The sequence below is a fragment of the Aquarana catesbeiana genome, linkage group LG08 (assembly GCF_042186555.1).
Source record: "Aquarana catesbeiana isolate 2022-GZ linkage group LG08, ASM4218655v1, whole genome shotgun sequence".
NCBI classification, from domain to species: domain Eukaryota; kingdom Metazoa; phylum Chordata; class Amphibia; order Anura; family Ranidae; genus Aquarana; species Aquarana catesbeiana.
Genome location: NC_133331.1, coordinates 48,883,816 through 48,907,401, shown reverse-complemented (window position 1 = coordinate 48,907,401; position 23,586 = coordinate 48,883,816). Strand labels below are relative to the sequence as shown.

Below are 23,586 nucleotides of genomic sequence, written 5' to 3'. Positions count from 1 at the left end.
GACCATCTATTCTATCTTGTCTGTAGTCTCCGACCATCTCCTGTATTATGTCTGCAGTTTCTGACCATCTCTTGTATCATGTCTGCAGTCTCTGACCATCTCCTGTACTATGTCTGCAGTCTCTGACTGTCTCTTGTATCATGTCTACAGTCTCTGACCATCTCCTGTACTATGTCTGCAGTCTCTGATCATCTCCTGTACCATGTCTGCAGTTTCTGATCATCTCCTGTACCATGTCTGCAGTCTCTGATCATCTCCTGTACCATGTCTGCAGTCCCTGATCATCTCCTGTACCATGTCTGCAGTGTCTGATCATCTCCTGTACCATGTCTGCAGTCCCTGATCATCTCCTGTACCATGTCTGCAGTCTCTGATCATCTCCTGTATTATGTCTGCAGTCTCTGACCATCTCTTGTATCATGTCTGCAGTCTCTGACCATCTCTTGTATCATGTCTGCAGTCTTTGACCGTATCCTGTATTATGTCTGGGGACTCTTTCTAACAGAAGCCCTCTCTGTGTGCATCAGAGAGACTGCCCTCCAGGTCTCATTAGTGTTCTCTCTTCCTGTATTTTCTTTATTGTTAAGAGATCATGGGAGGATTTCAGGTTAACAAAGACTTCTTAGGGGAGCAGCTCTGTATTTGAGTCGTTGCCATAGAATCATTTGTAAAGGGGAGGAGTTGGTAAGATGACCACGCCCATGTGGGGGCGCCAGAAGTATTTCTGCACCCAGGCGCCTGTGACCCTAGGATCGGCCCTGCTGCCCTGCAGCCCAGTCTCCGAAGGGAGGGGATCATGCTTTGCTTCAGTATGTCATAGTACATGTTGGCATTCATGGTTCCCTCAATGAACTGTAGCTCCCCAGTGGCGGCAGCACTCCTGCAGCCCCCAGACCATGACACTTCCACCACCATGCTTGACTGTAGGCAAGGCACACTTGTCTTCGTACTCCTCACTTTGTTACCACCGCACAAGCTTGACACCATCTGAACCAAATACGTTTATCTTGGTCTCATCAGACCACAGGACATGGTTCCAGTAATCCATGTCCTTAGTCTTCTTGTCTTTAGCAAACTGTTTGCGGGCTTTCTTGTGCATCATCTTTAGAAGAGGCTTCATTCTGGGACTACAGCCATGCAGACCAATGTGATGCAGTGTGTGGCGTATGGTCTGAGCACTGACAGGCTGACCCCCCATCCCTTCAACCTCTGCAGCAATGCTGGCAGCACTCATACGTCTATTTCCCAAAGACAGCCTCTGGATATGATGCTGAACATGTGCACTCAACTTCTTTGGTTGACCATGGCGAGGCCTGTTCTGAGTGGAACCTGTCCTGTTAAACTGCTGTATGGTCTTGGCCACCATGCTGCAGCTCAGTTTCAGGATCTTGGCAATCTTCTTATAGCCTAGGCCATCTTTATGTAGAGCAACTAATCATTTTTTCAGATCCTCAGAGAGTTCTTTGCCATGAGGTGCCAGTGACCAGTATGAGAGAGTGAGAGCGCTAACACCAAATTTAACACACCTGCTCCCCATTCACACCTGAGACCTTGTAATTGGGCCCAATTTGGACATTTTCACTTAGGGGTGTACTCACTTTTGTTGCTAGTGGTTTAGACAGTAATGGCTGTGTGTTGAGTTATTTTGAGGGGACAGAAAATTTACACTGTTATAAAAGCTGTACACTCACTACTTTACATTGTAGCAAAGTGTCATTTCTTCAGTGTTGTCACATGAAAAGATATAATAAAATATTTACAAAAATGGGGTGTACTCAATTTGTGATACTGTATATACATTTTAAGACTCCAGGATTTGCTTGGATCCATCCCTCTTATCTTCCAATACATCGTTTTTTATTCTCAGTGATGTATGCCTCACTAACCAATAGGAGGCACACAAAATGGGAGTTATGGGGCCAAACTTCTTGCAGGAAGTCAATTTGCATATGGCCAAAAGTCTGTTGTTGTGCTATCAAAGTGCTAATGCTGTATCAAGAGTGCTAGTGCAAAAATTCAGTAAAACAATACGGTATATCTATCTTGTCGTAAAAATGGAAGTCCATTAAAGGTGTCATTATTAGTGTCCAGATGTATTAATCCACAAATTGTTCATAAACAATTGACACCTTTTTTGGACTTTATGAATTCTAATTTTTACTTTTTATTACAAGATTAATGTGAGATTGATTTATTTATTGATTTTTTTGCTCTAGCACTTTTGATGTAGCATTAGTTCTTTGTGCAATAATTAAATTGTGACCGTGCTATCAAACCATCATTCATACACTTTAGGTGATAACAGGTGACTGCAGCTAAAGATATTGCACATCTCTGGCGTTGATTTATTTTATTGATTTTGTCAAAAGTCTGGCACCTTAGCATCTATATGAGTTTGTTGGACATCCCATTCCAAACCACGGTTATTAATATGGAATTGCCCCTTCTCTTTTGTAAAAAATAAACTCCACACTAACTCAAATTTTGAGGGCAGCCTTTCTAGAAATCTGTGGAAAGTTGTGCCATTTTTAAGAGGTCAAGAAGACATACTGTACAATCTGCATTCCAAGTCATCCCAGCAGTGTTCAGTAGGGTTGAGTTCCTTCACACTAAACTGGTCAGACCATAGCTTTATGGAGCTGGTTTTGTGCTCTGTCATGCTGCAACAAAAATAACCTTCCCTTAAGCTGTAACATCAGGTTGTAAGTAGGCATGGGCTGCCTGTTCCAGTCGAACATGAGTTCGACTCGAACATCGGCTGTTCGATCGTTCAACGAAGATGGAACATTATGGGCCGTTCGCGACAAATTCGCGTCACGGCCCATAATGCAGTGCATTGCTGGCTGATGATTGGCCAAGCATGCACTATGACCCGCATGCTTTGGCCAATCACAGCGCCGCCAATGAAGAGAGCCATAATTGGCCACAGGCAGGGTGCCTGTGGCCAATTATGGCTCAGGGGATTAAGTACACGCCCCAAACTATATAAGGCTGCCCGCACGTGGGCCTTGTGTAGTGTGTTGGTGGCGTTTGTTAAGAGAGAGACAGAGAAACTGTAATTTCATTTAGTTTCAGCAGACAGGCAATTCCTGGAGTTCTGTTGCTAATATACTTCAAGCAGGCAGGGGAGACAATTAGATAGCTGCAGTGTACTGTGTAAATATATGTATCCCGGTTTTGTATATATATGTATATATATATATATATATACACTGTATATAGTTTATCTAGATCTCACTGCAGACTGTTCCTGGTGTATTGTTGCTAATATACTTCAGGCAGGCAGACGAGACAGTTAGATAGCTGCAGTGTATCGTGTATATGTATGCATCCCGGTTTTGTATATATATATATATATATATATATATATATACACTGTATATAGTTTATCTAGATCTCACTGCAGACAGTTCCTGTTGTACTTATACTTCAGGCAGGCAGGTGAGACAGTTAGATCGCTGCAGTGTATTTAGTATATATATATACATACTGGCTTTGTGTGTGTATATATATATATATATATATATATATATATATATATATATATACACTCTATACAGTTTAGCTTCATCTCACTGCAGACCGTTCCTGGTGTACTGTCGCTAATATACTTCAGGCAGGTGGGCGAGACAGCTGCAGTGTATTTAATATATATATTTATATACATCCCTACTTTGTATATATATATATATATATATATATATATATATATACACTGTATACAGTTTAGCTTCATCTCACTGCAGACCATTCCTGGTGTATTGTTTCTAATATACTTCAGCCAGGCAGGTGACTCACAGGCCACTAAAAGAGGGCAAGCAGGCTCTATGTCTACAGCAAGCAGTGCTGGTCGTGGACACGGTGCATCCTTAGCATGTGGCCGTTGGGCACACTTGTCTTTTTTTTCGGGAGCTGGCCGTGTTGAGCCACAACATGCAGAAGAGTTGGTAGAGTGGATGACCAAGCCTTCCTCATCCTCCTCATCCTCTGTCACCCAGGCTCAGGGTACTTTGCCAATGCAGCTGCCAAAGCGGCCTCTTCCATCGGCTCAATGTCATCAGTCACTCCTTCCCTGGCCCCACCATCATGCCCTGAGGAGTCCCCCGAACTGTTCGACCACAGTGTAGGATTCATGCTGCAGGAGGATGCGCAGCATTTTGAAGGCTCTGTTGATGGTACCCAGGTTGAGGATGAAGGCAGTAACGTGAGCCCAGAGAGAAGAGGGGGTGCCCAAGAAGGACAAGAAACTGGCAGTCATGTTCCCCCAGCTGCAGCATACTGCCAGGTTTGCCCCAGTGGCAAGGAGGGAGGGGATGATGAGGTCACTGACTCTACGTGGGTGCCTGATAGAAGAGAGGAGGAGGCACATCTCCAACGAGGCAGGATGCCCTCCAGGGGTCAGCTTAAGGGCAGCCAACCGACTGCATCATACCACAGAGCTCCGCATGTACAGGGCGCTGCTGACTCTGCACGTTTTTCCAAAAGTTCTTTGGTGTGGGCCTTTTTTGAGACGTGTGCAGCAGATCGCACTGTTGCTGTTTGCACCATATGTCTGAAGCGCATCACGCGTGGCCAAAACAGCAGCCGCTTGGGCACCACATGCTTGACCAGACATATGCCGACCTCCCATGCTGTCCGTTGGCAACAGTACTTAAAAGACTCACACCAAAGAACAAGGCGGACCTCTCCTTGCTCCTCATCAGCTGGGATCTCCAACCCCACTACACCTTCAGTCCTTTCAGAAACCAGCACTGACAGGAATGAAGGTGTAGAATTAGGTGTGCCAAGTACTTGCGGGCAATCTGCTATCGCCACACCAACGTGCGATTTTAGCAGGCAAATTTCCCTACGCCAGTTGCTAAACCGGCGAAATAAATTTGGTCCCAGCCATCCACATGCTCAGCGGCTGAATGCTAGTTTGGCTAAATTCCTAGCACTCCAACTGCTGCCTTTTCAGCTGGTAGACTCTGCCCCCTTTCGAGAATTTATGGAATGTGCGGTACCTCAGTGGCAGGTTCCCAAACGCCAATTTTTTTTTTGTAAGGCAATTCTGGCTCTCTACCGACATGTGGAAGGCAATGTCTTGGCTTCGTTGGACAGGGCGGTCAGCGGTAAGGTGCATATTACCGCTGACTCATGGTCCAGCAGGCATGGACAGGGACGTTACCTTTTTTTCACGGCGCACTGGGTAACCCTGCTGGCAGTTGGGAAGGATGCAGGACAGGGTGCAGTATTGTTGGAGCTTGTTCCACCACCATGCCTCCAAAATGCTGGTAGTGGTGATTCTGCCACACCTCTCTCCTCCACCCCCTCCTCTTCTTCTTCCTCTATGGCCTCTTCCTGTGCAGATTTTTCCTCAGAACCAGCGGTGCTCCGTAGGCATTCTAGAGGCTACGCAAGCACTCAGGCAAAAATATGCCATGCGGTGCTTGAGTTGGTCTGCTTGGGGGACAGGAGCCATACTGGGGCAGAGATTCTGTCAGTTCTGCAGGGGCAGGCTCAGAGGTGGCTGACGCCACGCCAGCTTCAGCCAGGGATGGTGGTTTGCGACAATGGCACCAACCTCCTCTCCGTCCTCCGACAGGGACACTTGACACATGTTCAATGTTTAGCTCACGTCCTTACTTTGGTGGTGCAGCGGTTCTTGTGCAGGTACCTGGGCTTACAGGATATCCTGAGGCAGGCCAGGAAAGTCTGTGGGCATTTCCGCCGGTGGTATAATGCCAGTGCTCGGCTGGCTGACCGTTAAAAGGAATGCAACCTGCCCAAGAACCGCCTCATCTGTGACATGCCCACCAGGTGGAACTCAACATTGGCAATGCTGCAGCGGCTGCACACGCAGCAGAGGGCCATCAACGAGTACCTGTGCGAGTATGGCACCAGGACAGGATCAGGGGAGCTTGGCTATTTTTCGCCACGCCAGTGGCTCATGATCAAGGATACATGCACTGTCCTGTCACCATTTGAGGAGGCCACGAGGATAGTGAGCAGTGACAGTGCATGCATCAGTGATACTGTCCCTCTTGTCTACCTGTTGGAGCACATGCTGCATGGAATAATGGACAGGGCACTTGAGGCAGAACAAAGGGAGGAAGAGGAGGACTTCCTTACCTCTCAAGGCCCCCTTTATCCAGACAGTATTCCTGTGGGCCCATGGATCTCACAGGAAGAGGAAGAGGAGGAGGAGGAGGAGGATGAGGATTGTGTCAGCATGGAGATGGAGCCTAGCACTCAGCATCAGCAGCAGTTTTCAAGGGATCGTTTACAGTCTCCAGAAACCCATGGACTTGTACGTGGCTGGGAGGAGGTGGCTGCGGATCAGGTCATCCTTAGTGACCCAGAGGACTATGGATCGAATGCCTCAGCAAACCTACACTACATGGCCTCCTTGATCCTGCAAAGCCTGCAAAGCCACGTTACAAGGGTAAGGTTGCGGAACTTATCCAGCCGTCGCAGAGGGAGCAGAGGATGAAACATCTTCGGGAGGCCTTGCAGAATGGTTTGTGCAACGCGTTTCCAGAGCCTGGGAGGGTACAAATTCCTGGTCCTGGACAACATCACAGAAGGAGCGGTGGAGAAGGTGGCCGTCTGACCGATGCGTTTGGACAATTTTTTAGTCTGCAGCCCCAAGGTATGATCGGTTCCAGCAACCATCGCCAGCATCTGTTGTACATGGTGCAGGAATACCTAGGGGCAAGATCAGAAAATCCACTGGGTTACTGGGTCTTGAGGATGGATCACTGGCCAGAGCTTGCACAGTTTGCAATTAAGCTACTGGCCTGTCCAGCATCCAGCGTTCTTTCGGAAAGCACATTTAGTGCCGCTGGAGGCTTTGTAACCGATCACAGAGTGCGCCTGTCCACCGACTCGGTTGATCGGCTCACCTTCATAAAAATGAATCAGTTTTGGATCACCAGCTACCAGGCACCTGATGCTGATGTAACCGAATAATTTTTTTATGAATGTGCTGATGCTGACTGACTATCCTGTTATGCCGAGTGACTATTCCATTCCTCCTCAATGTTCATGTTGATAGCTTCTAAGAACATTTTTGGTTCTGGGCACCAGTGCCTAAAGCCCAATTTTTCTGCTCCTGTTTAACAGGAGCGTGTAATTACAATTTTTGCTGTAATATTTTGAAGCAGGGCTTGTTCCTGCACTCAACTAGAGTATCTGTGAGGTGTTGCAGTGTTGTGGCACCAGCACCAGTCATTTTCAATGACACCCACTTCCAACATGTTTTGCAGCACACAAACGTTTATGGTGCTGTCTTGGAGGGATGATTTATTATTCACGATTTATATTGCACCAACGGTTTGCTCAGCACTTTACAAAATGAAGGCCGATGTTACAGCTACAATAAAATTTGGTACAAGAGGAATCAGAGGGCCCTGCTTGTTAGAGCTTACAATCTAAGAGGGAGGGTCAAGTGTTACAAAAGGTAATAAATATAGGGATGAGCTAATGGAGAAAGTAAAAACATTGTATTGGTTAGAAGCAGGATAAGCGTCTTCTAAAGAGAAGGGTTTCCATGGATTACAGATGGATCTATTAGGAGATAGTCGAATAGATTGGGGTAGGGAGCTCCAAAGGATGGGAGAAGCTTGGGAGAAGTCCTAGAGTTGGGTGATTGGTTTATTTTCCTTATCAGTTTTGTTTATTCTGGGGCAGGCCTGAATGGGCCATTGACTACGTTTTTTAAAACAATCTTCCTCTCCTGGAAAAATGGTTATGGATCACTGTGCACCATGGGGCAATTTCCCCCTGCTCAAAACCCAGCATATATACCAGAAGTAAGGAAAATTGTTCTGACACCTGTGAAATAGGCAAAAAGGAAAGAGAAATCTCCCAAATGTGGGCATGGGTAGTAATACAAATGTGAATGTTTCAAACGATCCAAAACAAATAAACTGAGTGGAATTCTAGGGTGCATCACTAGATGGCTCACCACTAGGGATAAGCCGAACACCCCCCAGTTAGGCTTGCAGCAGAACATGCGAACAGGCAAAAAATTTGTTTGAACACAGTTAAAGTCTATGGGAAACGAACATGAAAAACCAAAAGTGCTCATTTTAAAGGCTTATAACCAAGTTATTGCCATAAAAACTGTATGGGGACACAGTACTGCCCCAGGGGACATATATCAATGCAAAAAAAAGTTTTAAATATGGCCGTTTTGTCAGGAGCAGTGATTTTAATAATGCTTAAAGTAAAACAATAAAAATTAAATATTCCTTTAAATATCGTGCCTGGGGGGGGGGGGGGGGGTCCCTTAGTCTGCCTGTAAAGTAGCGCATCTTTCCCATGTTTATAACAGTCCCACAGCAAAATTACATTTCTAAAGGAAAAAATGGCATTTAAAATTGCTCACGGCTGTAATGTATTGTCAGATCTCAGCAATATACATAACAAATCATTTAAGAAAATGGCAGGTCCCCACCAAAGCACCTTGTCCCCATGTTGATGGGGACAAGGGCCTCATCCCCACAACCCTTGCCTGGTGGTTGTGGGGGTCTGTGGGCAGGGGGCTTATTGGAATCTGGAAACCCCCTTTAACAAGGGGGCCCCCAGATCCCGCCCCCCATGTGAATGGGTATGGATCCATTCACCAAAAAAGTAAAAAGGACAGCAGACAATTTTTGACAATTCCTTTATTAAAAAAATAAAAATAAAAGTGTCCCGCGATGTTAATCCATCATCAATTATGGCGCCAGCGGTCCCGAGAAAAAAAAAACGGAAAAAGTCCGCCTCCCTGGGAGGACCGCCATGTACAACCTCATAGACATCTACACGCAGCAAAATCACCAGTCAGACTTGGCAGTGTAAACCTCACCTTGGTGACCCTCAAAACTAACAATTATCTCCTCACCCTCCAAGCAGTTATATCTAAAGGCTCTCCACTGTGTTGAACCAAGCTCAATGAGAACCAGAATTTCCCACAGGTGTGAAGGGGCAGGGTCACCTGCTTACGTCACCAGATGGCCCCGCCCTTGGCTATATAACAGCTATCACCGCAAAAAGGCTGCAGTCAGTGGGAAGCCTCCCATCGAGGTGGAGTTTTTTCGTTTTTTTTTTTTTTTACTTGGGACTGTCGGCGCCCTGATTGATGATTTCCATCGTGGGACACTTTTTTTTATAAAGGAATTGTCAAAAACTGTCTGCTGTGGTTTTTACGTTTTTTATACTTTTTTGGTGAATGGATCCATAATCATTCACATGGGGGGGATCTGGGGGCCCTCTTATTAAAGGGGGATTCCAGATTTCAATAAGCCCCCCGCCCGCAGACCTACACAACCGTCGGGCAAGGGTTGTGGGGAACATGGGAACAAGGTGCTTTGGGGGGGACCCCAAAGCACCCTCCCCATGTTGAGGGCATGTGGCCTGGTACCACTGATAACTCATGGGGCCCCTGGGCAATAGGAGATTATTGGGCCCCCAGGCAATTAGAGATTATGGGGCCACACAGTATACACACACACAGTATACAATCACACATTATACACATACATGTATACACAGTATACACAGACAGATGTAAAAAAAACACAGATTTATACATACTGTCCCTGGTTTTACTGGGGCTGGCAACCCTGATGGGGCCCCCTAGTGGCCCAGGGCCCTCAGGCAGTGCCCGAGTGGCTCAATGGTCAGTCCGCCCCTGCCTGGTACAGTTCATTAGGGGGGGCGCTCTCTCGTCCCCCCCCCCGTTTTCCTGCGGCTTGCCAGGTTGCATGCTCAGATAAGGACCTGGTATGGATTTTTTAATTAATGACATTTTTTTTTCGATTTTGGCATGGGGTTCCCCTTAAAATCATACCAGGCCTACAGGGCCTGGTATGGATTTTGGGGGGGACCCCCACGACATTTTTTTTTACATTTTGACGCAGGGTTCCCCTTAACCATTTCAATACACTGTGTTAACTATCTCCGTCCACACACTATACACAGCCACTATGTAAGCAGCCTTAGTCCCCCTGAGGCATAATTGGCCAAAGGCACCCTGTCTTTGGCCAATCATGGCTCTCTTAGCAGAGTGCGCTGTGATTGGCCAAAGCATGCAGGTCAGGTGCATGCTTTGGCCAATCATCATACAGCAATGCACTGCGATCTTGCAGTGCATTATGGGGCATTCCGCTGCGCTCGAATTTCCCGCAAACGCCCCATAATATTCACTGTTTGGCGAACGCCCGATGTTCGAGTCGAACTTACGTTCGATTTGAACATCCAGCTCATCCCTATTCACACTGAATGCGGGTTTGAAATCAGTTTAGCTGAACTTGCACGATTTCAAACTCGCATTTCAGTGCGAGTTCGGGGGTGATTTGAAAGACAGCTGTGCGGGTTCATGCATAGATGCCTATTGAAATCATCACCAAAGTTGCTAAAAGTAGTGCATGAACTACTTTTGGAAACGGTGCGGTGCCACAGTGTCGGCAAAGTCATATCGATTGGGACAGTGCCATTCCCGGCAATAGGCTGAGATTTGGCATGAGATTTGACATTTCAAATCACATCAATGTGGACAGGGGCTTAAACTGGAGAGTGCAAAATCTGGTGTAGCTGTACACGGCAGTCAATCAGCTTCTAACGTTTGCTTGTTCAATTAAACTTTGACAAAAAAAATGGAAGTTGATTGGTTTCTATGCAGAGCTGCACCAGATTTTGCACTCTCCAGTTATTGTAAATTATCCCATAGTGTCTGGGCTGTATGCATGCAAACCTTCACACCTGTGGCCAATTCTGGTTCTCGTTGAGCTTGGTCCCACCCAGTGGAGAGCCTTTAGATATAACTGCTTGGAGGGTGAGGAGATAATTGTTAGTTTTGAGGATCAACAAGGTGAGGTTTGCACTGCTGGGTCTGGCTGGTGATTTTGCTGTGTGTAGATACCTATGAGGTTGTATATGGTGGTCCTACATACAATGTAAATCTATATGTAATGGACACAATGCAGATCCACGATGTGCAATGCTAGTCTCCATTGAGCACAGTCCTCATATTTAGTATTTAATAGATCACTTGCATTTACTTGTCCCCAAACTTCACCTGTACAGCTGGAATTGTATTGCTGCAGATGGTAAATTTGTGTTCTTCCTGGGTGAATACCAACAGGCAACATAATTGCAGCAACATGGTATGTTCCTGTATAGTGGAGAAAATGCTGCATGTGTACTTTTGGGCCAGTTCCTGTGCATTAGTAAAGTGATGGGCTGCCATAACAATGCATGTTAGGTGTGACGCCGTGTGCATTAATGCAATGCACAGGAATGGGGAAATGTGAATGTGCCTCTATACTAAATCAATGGTACCACAATGCATGTAATAAGTGCATTTCTGCAATGCACTGCAGCGCACAAAGTGTTTCAGATCTTTGTAGTTGGCCTTCCCTCCCACCATGGTTCATCTTCCAGCTGTGTACGTGGGGTACTTTATGGTTCCTTCCAGTGATGGAGTATTTCATTTTACGTGAGAGATGACAATAGAGCTTGTTCATACTTGTTTTTGGTCTCTGAAGAGTGATCTGTGCTCGGATTGCTCTTAAAGTGTTTTCCCTGCTTTAACCACTTGATTCCCACACTAGCATGTGGTGATGGTGGGGCACTCGCTGAGTGGCCCTATTTGCTTGATGGCAACAGGAGATATATAATGCCTGCAGCTAAATATGGGTGTTTTGCAGCAAGCTTTAACAAAGAGGTTTGCGGAGGTTTAGGCAAGCTTTTGAGAACCCTTGTTAAAATTTTTAAAACAGATGTTCAGTTTTTGGCAGCATCACCTCCTGAACGCCTGCAAACCTTTCACTTTCTTCTGAAAAGTGATTCCTCGTGGATCACTTTTCGGGGGGGGGGGGGGGGGCAGTAAACACTGCTGCTAGTGGGAAAGAAACCTTAATGTAAGAGACTGTTGTGACTGGTTCAGTGTTCTCTGTAAAGCACTGTGGTATATGTTGGAGCTAAATAAACTTCTTGGTTTTAACTTGGTCAACATATCCAGTTATTCTAGTGCCAAAAAATTACTGTAAGGTGTTTTTTTGTTTTTTTTTTTTTTTTCTGGTATGCAGTCTTAATGGATTACCAATGTTTTCTTAAATTTTGCAGATGATTGACAAGCTATTACTAGTGCTCTCCATTGCAGCCACTGCAACAGGTGTGTTACTGTATGAGACTGTTTCAAATGTCACTAACGCAAATTTCCCTCCAGTAATATCTGTGCTCCTCCCACAATGGGAGAGAGATAGATGGATATATTTATATATATATTTTTTTTTTTTCTTTTGATGACTGTATAGGGTACTATGGTTACCTCTTACTCATTCGGGGGGGTGGCATCTGGAAGCCCCCCCCCCCCCCCCTATTAAAGAGGGCTTCCAGATTTTGATAAGCCCCGTGCCGCAGACCAATACATCCGGCCAGGGTTGTGGCAGAACAGGCCCTTGTTTCATCAAGATAACTCCTCATACTAGGGGCACATGGCTGAGTATGGGGTTTTTTTGCATGCTCCAATAATGGTCTGGTGTGCATTTTTAGGGGGGACCCGACTTTTTTGGCCTGGGGTTCCTCCTTAAAATTCAGACAGTCTGATATAGAATTTGGGGAATGTTTTGTGTGGGATCACCCTTAAAAATCATACCAGACCTGAAGGTCCTGGTATGGATGGGGGGGGGGGGGGGGGTAGCCTGTGTTAGTTCTAGTGTTTGGTTCTCTATAATCTATACCAGACCCTCATCTAGAATAAGGGTCTGGTGTAGGTTAATGGAATCCCCGGCCACTTTGTTTACAAATAAAATGAAGCATCAGGGAGCTGTCTCTTTGTTGGCAATCTCACTACCTTCGGACCTCCCGCCCAAAATGTACTGAGCAGGGACGCCACCCCCTCTATGATCAATGGATAGATTCGTGCATTGCATAAATCTATCAATGGCCGCTGCTGCTACCCCCTATTCAGGTGCCCGGCCCCTTGCCGGGTGCCTGAATTACAGCGGCGGGGGTGTTTTTGAAGCACCCGATTAGAGCCGTAGGCTCTAATAGGCGTCAAAGTAAACCGCGAGTGCCATGCTTGGCGCTCACAGTTCACCCAGCTGTGTTAGAATGAATATTCGCTTTCCTAACACTGAACTGCCACTCCGCCAATCAGGTGCTTGGTTCTGTTACCCGTCATCTGACTGGCTGAAACGATAGGCGCTGTGATTGGATGCCTATCGGGCATGCAATCATAGGAGGAGGACGGGAGAAGACTTCGTGAACATGGAGGTACTGGGGGGGGGGGGCGGCACAGTGGGAGCATTTGATGGGCACAGCGAGGCTACAATTGATGGTTCAATTACAATCCAATCACATTTCCGTTTAGCATCTTAATTCAATTGGGCTGTGGCACTCTTAATGGTGGTTTTTTTTTTTTTTTTGTATCCACAGTACCACTCTGTTCTGATACTAAGCCGGGATAAGAAGAAACAGATCTTTAGTTAAAAAAAACCACACATTACACAAATGGACGCTTGTTAAGCACACATTTAACCCCTTAAGCACCTTAGATGGTAACCCCTTCCCAGCCAGTGTCGTCAGTACAATGACAGCGTAGAGTATTATCACTGTATTCATGTCAGTGGCAGTTTGTCAATTCCCTGTCAGTGTCAGATTGCCCGCCTCACTATTGCAGTGCCATTATAAGTGGCTGATTGCCACCATTAATTGTATGTAGTTGTGCTCATAAGTTTACACACCCTGGCAGAATTTGATTTCTTGGCCACTTTTTCAGAATATGAATGATAAAACAAAAAAAATGTTTTCACTCATGGTTAGTGTTTGACTGAAGTTATTTATTAATAAACTGTTTACTCCTTATTAAATCATCATCGCAACAAACTACCCACATGACCCTGATCAAAAGCTTACATACCCTGGTGATTTTGGCCTGATAACATGCGCACACAAGTTGACACAAAGGGATTTGAATGGCTATTAAAGGTAACCATCCTCACCTGTGATATGTTTGCTTGTAATTAGCGTGTGTGTATAAAGGGTCAGTGAGTTTCTAGACTCCTAACAGACCTTGCATCTTTCATCCAGTGCTGCACTGATGTTTCTGGATTCCAGGGCTGGACTGGGACAAAAATGTGGCCCTGGACTTTATCCAGACTGGCCCAGGGCACAGCGCACATCGGGGCAACAGAACACAGCACATCAGGTTACTGGGGGCACATGGGGAACTTTAGGGCACATTCAAGGAATATTTGGGGCACATGGGGAACTTCAGGGCACATGGGGTACATCATTCACATGGGGTACTTCAGGGCACATCGGGGCAACAGAACACAGCAAATCGGGGTACAACACATGAGGGTACATGGGGCACATCAGGGCATTATGGGGCACATTCAGGGCACATGGGGTACAATCAGGGCACATGGGATAAATTCAGGTAACATTCAGGGCTCATAGGGTACAATAAGGGCACAGCGTTTACTTGTTTTCTTCATATGCAGAGCAGCGCAGGCAGCCTCTGTAGTAAGTTCTCTCTCATGTCACGCTGCTGCTGCTCCCCCCGGCGGCCCCTCCTCCTCTCTTCTCGTCCGTCCCAGATGATGTCACAAGCAACTGGAGATAGACGTCTCTTCTCGTCTATCTCCAGTTGCTTGTGACATCATCTGGGATGGACGAGAGGAGGAGGAGGGGCCGCCGGGGGGAGCAGCAGCAGCGTGACATGAGAGAGAACTTACTACAGAGGCTGCCTGCGCTACTCTGCATATGAAGTAAACGCTGTGCCCTGAATGTGCCCTGACTACAGAGGCTGCCTGCGCTACTCTGCATGCATCTCGATCTACCCGTCAGATGCCAGCTGTCGGCGATTGATGGGTAAATCGTAGACGCAAAAGGGAGCCGCTGAAACCGGCCGACTGAGCCATTCGGCCCACCGGGAAACTCCCGGTAGTCCCAATGGCCAGTCCATCCCTGCTGGATTCTGATTCATGGGGAAAGTAAAAGAATTGTCAAGACTCTGTGGGGGGAAAAAGTATTTGAACTGTATAAAACAGGAAAGGGATATAAAGATATCCAAGGAATTGAGAATGCCAATCAGCAGTGTTCAAACTCTAATCAAGAAGTGGAAAATGAGGGGTTCTGTTAACCACATCAGCCCTGGAAGGATTTACCCCCTTTCTGACCAAGCCCTTTTTTTGCAATATGGCACTGCGTCGCTTTAAATGACAATTGCGCGTTCGTGTGACGTTGTACCCTAACAAAATTGACTTTTTTGGTGGTATTTGACCACCTCTGTGGTTTTTATTTTTTGTGCTATAAATACTTGATTTGTTGTAGCCGTATTAGTGCAATTGTGACAGAGAAAATTGAGTACTGTCCGTGATACTTTTTTTATTTGCACTAACATACAATTTTTCAGGACAAGCTTTCGGGGTATGTCCCCTTCTTCAAGGTCCAAGCAGTACTTGAGTACTGCTTGGACCTTGAAGAAGGGGACATACCCCGAAAGCTTGTCCTGAAAAATTGTATGTTAGTGCAAATAAATAAAAAAAGTATCACGGACAGTACTCAATTTTCTCTTGTGCTATAAACAAAGAGCGAACGTTTTGAAGAAAAAACAATTTTTATTTTTTATTTTTCTACAATAAATATCCCAAAAATATATACAAAAAACAAATTTCTTCCTTAGTGTAGACCGATATGTATTCTACATAGATTTAGCTAGATAGCCACCGATGACTCAGCGGCGTACGTGATATTTGCGCACCAGTGCCACTTCGTCGACATATATCGGCGTGAGCCGGTCGGCAAGTGGTTAAAACCAAACCACATTTAGGTTGACCAACTAAAATTTCAGCCACAACTGCCAGCAAAATTGTTCGGGAAAAACCCACAAAACTTCAGGTGAAATACTGGACTCTCTGAAAACATGTGGTGTGGCTGTTTCAAGATGCACTTGAAGAAAGATGGGCTGCATGGTCGAGTCGCCAGAAGTACCTCCCATGGTTACACTGGCCCAGCACTAGTTGGAACGATGCGGTTCCACTAGCTAGAGTCCTCGCAGCAAAGCATGTTATCTGCCCTTCCTCTGGCCCTGAATTCTGCCGTGCCTTGGAGATGGATGTCCCTGCTACTCGTGAGTGATGTGATCATGCTGAAACAATATTGGATTTCCATTACTTGTATCATTTGCATACTCTTTATTGTAGAGAATCTATAACAAAAGCTCTGAAGGACTTGTAGTCTGTAACATGTAAGGTGTTATATACTGTATTGACTGCCACTAGTCCACTCTGCACCAGGACAGTGACCAGTTCATACAACTATATAATTTTCAGTATTAGCTATTATGTACAATGTTTTTTTTTTTTTTTTTTTTTTTTTTCTTCTACATGTATGAATTTATTGAAAATGTATACACTTTTTATACTTCATGTTTTGGTCTGTCTATTAAAGACCCTAAAGGGGTTCTCTCCACCATGCCCTTGGCACCAGGTGTTTTTACTACATTTGGAGAGAAGTCAACAAAGCCTATGATGAAAGGTACACCATTCCTACTGTGAAACAGAGGTGGATGGCTGATGTTTTGGGATGTGTCAGCTACAAAGGCACAGGGAATTTAGTCAAAATTGATGGCAAGATGAATGCAGTATGTTATCAAATACCGGAGGAACATTTGCATTCATCAGCCAGGAAGCTGTGCATGGGATGTACTTGGACAATCCAACGTGACAATGATCCAAAACACAAGGCCAAGTCGACCTGTCATTGACTACAGCAGAATAAAGTGAAGGTTCTGGAGTGACCATCTCAGTCTCCTGACCTCAATATCATTGAGCCACTCTGCGGAAATCTCCAACGTGCAGTTCATACAAGACAGCCCAAGAATTTACAGGAACTCAAATGCCACAAAAGACTTCAAGCTGTCAATGTTAAAGGGGGCAATACACGGTATTAAGAACTGGGTTATGTAAAATTTTGATCAGTCATTTTGGGTAGTTTCTGTTGTGATTATGATTTAAAAAGGGTAAACAGTTTGATAAATGGCTTCAGCCAAACATGAGTGAAAAGTTTTTGTTGTTCATATTGAAAATGGCCAAGAAATCATAAATTCTGCCAGGGTTTGTAAACTTATGAGCACAGTTGTATATACCATAATTTGTAGAAGCTATAACTTTCATGCAAACCAATCAATATTCACTTGGGCGCTTTTTTTTTTTTTTTGTGTTTATATAATAACTGGGTGATCAAATACCACCAAAAGAGCACCATTTGTGTGAAAAATTATATTTTGTTTGGGTTCAGCATTGCATGACTGTGCATTACCACTTAAGTAGCAGTGCTAAATGGCCTGGTCATTAGTGGATAAAACCTTCCAGAAGTGCTTAATCGGCCACCACACGTGTCTTCCGGTCTGAGGTTGTATGCTGAGAACATGCTCGCTACACGCTCCCAGCCCACTGACCAAGCTGTTAGACAGCTCTTGGTCTAGGCTTCTGAGTGGGAGTTGGTGATGGGCTCCTGATCATGTAACTGTTTGAGGCTCCATCACATGATGCTGAGAAGTGGTTTTAAGAGGTGAAAAATTTAGTCTTAACGTTAAACTAGTCTTCAAAAAACAAGAACTAACTTGTGTCATTCCTTCAAAAACAAAACTCTTAAAACATCTTTAAAAGAGAAGGCTGGGAACTTTCCTGTAGAAAAGGCTGATGGTTCCTCAGTAGATTTCTCAGTACAGGTTGTGTTCAGATACCATGTGTGATGAAATGGACTGCAAACACTTAATTTGTATGTTTTTCCCAGCAAAGGAAATCTGCTATAGGAAGCTGGGATGTTTCACAGCTGGCCCCCCATACTCTGATACTTTGGAAAGGCCTTTTAGTTGCTTGCCATGGCCCCCGGAGGAGATTGGTACACAGATTCTGCTCTTCTCTAGAGTTCAAGACTCGTTTAAGGTATCATCATACTTTTTTTTTTTTCCCTCCCTTGGTTCTATAGATTACTTTCTTAACGTTTAACCTGCCTCTCCTTGTGCCTTCTACCATCAACAATCTAATTACAATTTTGTTTTTATTGAATGGGTCACTGGTAGACATGTGTAATCTGTTCCGTTACGAATCAAAATTCAGAGGAAATTTTCTGAAACTTGGATGTACCTGAATTTCAACAATTCCGAAAAGTTACCACAAAACGAATTATCCAAACTTGAATTGCAATAAATATTGTAAGGTATAAAAGTGAATTAAGAGCATTGGGCTGCTTTACAGAGTAGAACAGAAAATAGAATATAACCATCTCCTGATATTATAATTTTGAATTTCAAATAGAATAAATAATATACTGTCGCTGTCTTTCAAATCCATTTCAAACTACAAATATACAAAACAAATATACATTTAATTCCAAAAACAAACCATTCTAGCATGACTGACAAAACATTTAACTTTACAGCCAAATCCACTGCGTCTCGATGCAGTGCAGGTGGATCATGGCTGGTGGCAGGGGCAGACTAGGTGCCTAACAACAAGGCTTTCTAAAAACCTCACCCTGCCATCCGATGCAAGTAGTGGGCTGGCCCATGTTAAGGAGTTATGTGAATGTCAAAATGTCTTGAAGACTGGATACTCTTCTGGCAAGCAATGTGGTGAGCCTCCAAAATTGAAAAAACTGAGATCCAAAGAATGAAAGGAGTGGGGTCAGGTACAGTCAAGTTGATGAAGAGGGTGTAGGAGGGTGGGTGCACATTTCCGAATGCAGGCGGCGTGCGTTCGGGGGTTGTATCCACACGGCTGTCATTTTGAGAGCAACTGCTGTGTGGATGCAGCTGCTGCATCCCAATTGATGTGAATGGGGATGCAGAAAACATCTGCGCGTCACCCTGAGGGTGAGTGTATACTATAGTACACGTGTGAACAAGGCTTTAAAGGAAGGGGTGCCTTCCATAGTAAAGCCACGTAACCTCATTCTAAGCCAAGCTAGAATCTGAGAGAAACCTTGATGGACAAGGCCCATTTTATCTGATGTTGATGATTGTGTGACTGTACCCATGAGTTTAAGACTACTTCTTAATTCAGGTTGTGAATGTCATGAATCTGTCATCTTCAACCTTCAGTCCCAGTAAGAAGTCTTGCTTTATCATCCATGGATACCTAGATAATGGCTATGAGCCCTGGATTGTGAACATGTGTAAGGTAGGTCTCAGTAATGGGCCCAGTATTCGAGGTCCCTCCAGAGGTATGGCACATTTGTAATAATGCTGGTTTCTCAGTCGTTGTTACAGGTATCAGATGTGAATTGTTTCAGCGTGAACTGGAATAATGGTGCTCATGCTCTGTATCCCCAGGCTGCTAATAATGTCCGAGTGGTTGGGGCTGAACTGGCGCTCTTCATCGACTCTCTTTTGGTGGGTACTATTCCCAGTGTTTGGGGTTTTTTTATTTATTTTTTTCCCGATAGAATTTCAATCTGGTGTTGTAACATTTTGATGGGCTGCCCTTTCAAGTTTCCAGCACTCATTTTAAAGGAAACTAGGCTTGGGGTAAGGAGAAGCTAATCAGATAGAAATTAGAGACTGGGGCATACAGTGCTTTTCTTTTAAAGGTTCGTGGACTTGGTCTGGCATGTGATCCTGACTTCACCAATCAGTCACTCATTAACCTGTAATAAACAATAGCTCAATACCTGACTTTTCTAGCTGATTTGCAGCAGTCAATAACTTTCTAGATAACTTACTGTATAGTTTACTGCTGTATGGAGATCAAGACTGACTATACTGTACATAGAAGTAAGGAAGCAAAACGTGATTTATTCACTGCATAGTCATCCACGTTTCACTGTTTAGCCACTCAGTGGAACAAAGCATTACTTTGGTGTAGTGAACTTCCGCCCTCAAAGGATCTTGTGGAACAAAATTGGCAATTGTGATTTTTATATTTGCCATGACAATTTTTCCTTAAACCATTTAAACCCTCATTTTAGCTGTGTGTGTGGTTGTGGCGCATGTACTTGCAAACAATAGACCCCCCCCCCCATTTTTCTACAGGACAATCAGAACAATATTGCAGGCATTAAGCCTCACCTGTACCCACAATAACAAGGGGGTGGTAGAAAGGTAATGGAATCAGCCTCAGTCAAAAAGTGAGGAGGTTCAAAATATGTGGGTGGCCAGGAAAAGCAAGGGGGGTAGGGGGGCGGGGCAGATCCAGAAGGGGGGTGGGGGTAAGGGGGCGGAGCAGATCCAGAAGGGAGGTGAGTAGGGGGGGTGTAGGGAACCCCAGGGGCTTGTCAACCCAGGAAAAAGTGGCTACAGTTTTGAGAAATAGAAGGTATTGCAGAAGATTTCAGTCTGAGGAAGCCAGGGTGACACTCAATGTCTTTGCCTTTCAGGATGCAGACTACTCCCTTTCTGACATTTATCTCATTGGTCACAGTCTGGGGGCTCATGTTGCTGGGGAAGCTGGAAAAAGGCGGCCTGGAATAGCAAGAATCTCTGGTAAGTTTTACTGAGGTCTGGTCAGAAAAGGCCACAATCAAACTGCAGTGTCGGAAAATGTGTGCAGAGCAGTGGTTCTGGCCATATTGCGCTTTTTTTTTTTTTTTCCCACACCAAAGGTCATCTAACCTCTTGACGTGGCACTGAGAATCTCCTGCTTCTAAAGCAGACTTTATACGGTATATTCCATCCACTACATTTGTATTTTGGATGGAGAAGAAAAATATAAGCCCCAGTTCAGTCAAGTTTCTGTAGCACCCTGGTGTTTAGGCAGGGTTGCTAATAAATTTAGTTAACCAGGAAAATTACCACCTGGCTAAGTTTTAGATCAATTGATTCTTCTAATTTTGGAATTGCTGCACCTTTTTCTCTTCTGTCACTAGGTGGCACTGTGGCTGGTGACATTGGAATGATGGGGATTCACAAGGTCAGAGTATAAATGGATGGTGTGTCTCAGCCAATTGGCAGGGGTTTCTTTAGTCCCTTGGCCTGCTGGGAGAGCTGATTTTATTTGGGTGGAGTCAGGTGATCGGGTTCTGTGCCACCTGGACGGCAGTCTAGGTGGATGTGTTAAGTCGCCCCAGGCTGCTAGGCCGGAAGCCTATCCAGGAGAAGTAGGGCTGGGACTGCAGGATTGGAGCCTAACCAAATTGAGAAGAGTCAGCCGGATAGGTAACTAGTTGTGGTTGGAGGTAGAAGGGAAGCTGTCGCCACTAAGGTACCATCCATTTTACTACCGGAGACTACACTGAGTAAGCTTGAACAAGTACCAAAGCAGTCTTATTCCCAACCTGGGGCGGTGAGGACATGGGAAAATATCAGTGCCAAGCCAGGGACCCAGCAGGCTAGCAGGGGTGACGCTTGAGGAGTATACAGTGGGTTAGCTGTGGAAGAGCTAAGGGGATCCAGTGACAACTGATCTGGAAGTCTAGTGAGAGACTGGGAGCTCAGTGAGTGAATATCTACAGTGGAATAATAAGCAGGCTGTTCTGTTACCAAGAGTTATGTACAACTACCCTTTATTGACTGTTGCAAGATTAGTTGCCATAGGAGACAGTGGTCCTACCTGTACAGAAGTGTTATCCGGCTGGAGGCCTTCCACTGTATAGCTGTCTACCTATAAGTCTTGGAGTCTGCCAATTAGTATTGTCTCTCTGTCTCTCTGTCTCTCTGTCTCTCTGTCTCTCTGTCTCTCTGTCTCTCTGTCTCTCTGTCTCTCTGTCTCTCTGTCTCTCTGTCTCTCTGTCTCTCTGTCTCTCTGTCTCTCTGTCTCTCTGTCTCTCTGTCTCTCTGTCTCTCTGTCTCTCTGTCTCTCTGTCTCTCTGTCTCTCTGTCTCTCTGTCTCTCTGTCTCTCTGTCTCTCTGTCTCTCTGTCTCTCTGTCTCTCTGTCTCTCTGTCTCTCTGTCTCTCTGTCTCTCTGTCTCTCTGTCTCTCTGTCTCTCTGTCTCTCTGTCTCTCTGTCTCTCTGTCTCTCTGTCTCTCTAAGAGACAATAAATCTCTTCTTGACTGGCCCCCATCTTCTTGCATTACACCCAACATGCCTGGTACCACACTCCACGAAGAAGGATGTTGGCTCTCCCTGACTCTGGAGGTCACCATTAGGTCTCTAGGGGTCAAGGCCCTTTCTACATTTCTATTGCTTGTTGAAATGATTTCTTTTCAACAACCCTTAAGCACAAAGTGATGTGGATCAGGACTTGCATCAATGCTACAGATGAGATGCTGTCTGGTGTGAAAAGACAAATTTCTAACTACCCACACTGGGGACATTGTTATCTGGTTTTGGTTTTATCCAGTAAGAGTTTGAGTGCAACATACACACTACATTTAAAATCTAAGACAAATGGCAACTCACAAGGAAACGAGCAGAAGCGCATGTAATGTAAGATCTCCAAGCTCCAGTGTGTATGGAAGATGACAGCGTAGGAAGCTCTGGAGATGTCACATGCTGGGGGAGGATAGTGTGGCAATGCATTTAAAAGCTGCTGGCTTCTTTGTCAAAAATGTACCCTTGATGGGTTATGAGGACTTTGAAAGACTTACTTTTATCCATCATAGGCCCAGTCTAACTTTATTTACAATCATTTAAGCACACAGGTCATTTTTTTTACACAATTTCTTAACTTGTATTAAAGCCTATTATCCACGCAACATTGGCGGATTATTACTAAAATAAAGTATGTATAAGGGCGCTCTGCGTAAAAGACCAATCAGATATCAGTCCATGTTGAAATGTAAAAGGGTCTTCACACACTTGCAGCAGCACTTGAAGATAAAGGCAGACTCTGGAAGTAAAAGGGGGGTGGGTGCCTCTAAGTGCAGAAGTAAAACTTTATGTATCCCAAAAGGGTAGAAGCACATCATTTTAATATGGCAGGTGGTCTGGCGTTCTTTGGATATTCCTGGGACTCCTTGGGACTACCAGGTGTAACTATGGCAGCATATTCTGAAGTGACTAGCTGAGGGAACCCACAGCTCTCTGGATACTGGGGAGATGGCTAAGCTGTCTGAGACAGTGTGAAAACTGAATTCCGGAAGTGACTTCAGCGGTAAGGGACCAGCAACCAGCGTGGACCGCAAGCCGAATGTGATGTCCTTTACATGCAATGCGTTTCAGAACAGCTAATTGGTTTCTTCTTCAAGCAATGACAAGAGGTTACTGGAAGTGGGGCTTCTTATGGTCTATGGGGGGGTTTTGGGTGACATCAGGACAAAGGGGAACACTAAGCTTGTACAAGCCTATAAAGTGACACGATGAATATAAAAACATGCATGCAGATGGCACGTCTCTTGCTGTGTATGCGTACATCAACAAAATGGTGAACGATATACATCAGTGGACCTATAGTAATTGTACTCAGTCCACGTATTCACAACAATTTGTACATATAAAGTTATATCAACTGATTGCTGGAAGTGCGTCTCCAGGTGGGACTAATGCCAGAATGGGAAACTCCTTTAATTCTGGGCACCTTCCCACTTCCAGTGCGCTCTTGTAGCGTTGGTAAATAAAGCACAAATGCAATCCCCGGGGAGCTCCACCTGCTTTATAATGCAGTTTCTCTGTTGTACTGAAGAGTGTAAGGCCTTGCAATAAAAGATGAAGTCTTTTCCTTCTAG

At 45.0% G+C, this 23,586-nt stretch overlaps 1 protein-coding gene across 1 annotated transcript in view; it reads left to right on the top strand.

The window, feature by feature from the left end:
• The window catches only part of LOC141106662 (pancreatic lipase-related protein 2-like), a 54,089-nt gene that overhangs the window by 12,711 nt on the left and 17,792 nt on the right, over positions 1 to 23,586 (top strand). The window contains exons 2-5 of the mRNA XM_073597604.1: positions 17,776 to 17,927; positions 19,047 to 19,163; positions 19,241 to 19,375; positions 20,359 to 20,464. Of these exons, the coding sequence (XP_073453705.1) occupies positions 17,776 to 17,927; positions 19,047 to 19,163; positions 19,241 to 19,375; positions 20,359 to 20,464 (510 nt within the window). The remainder of the gene's footprint in view (positions 1 to 17,775; positions 17,928 to 19,046; positions 19,164 to 19,240; positions 19,376 to 20,358; positions 20,465 to 23,586) is intronic.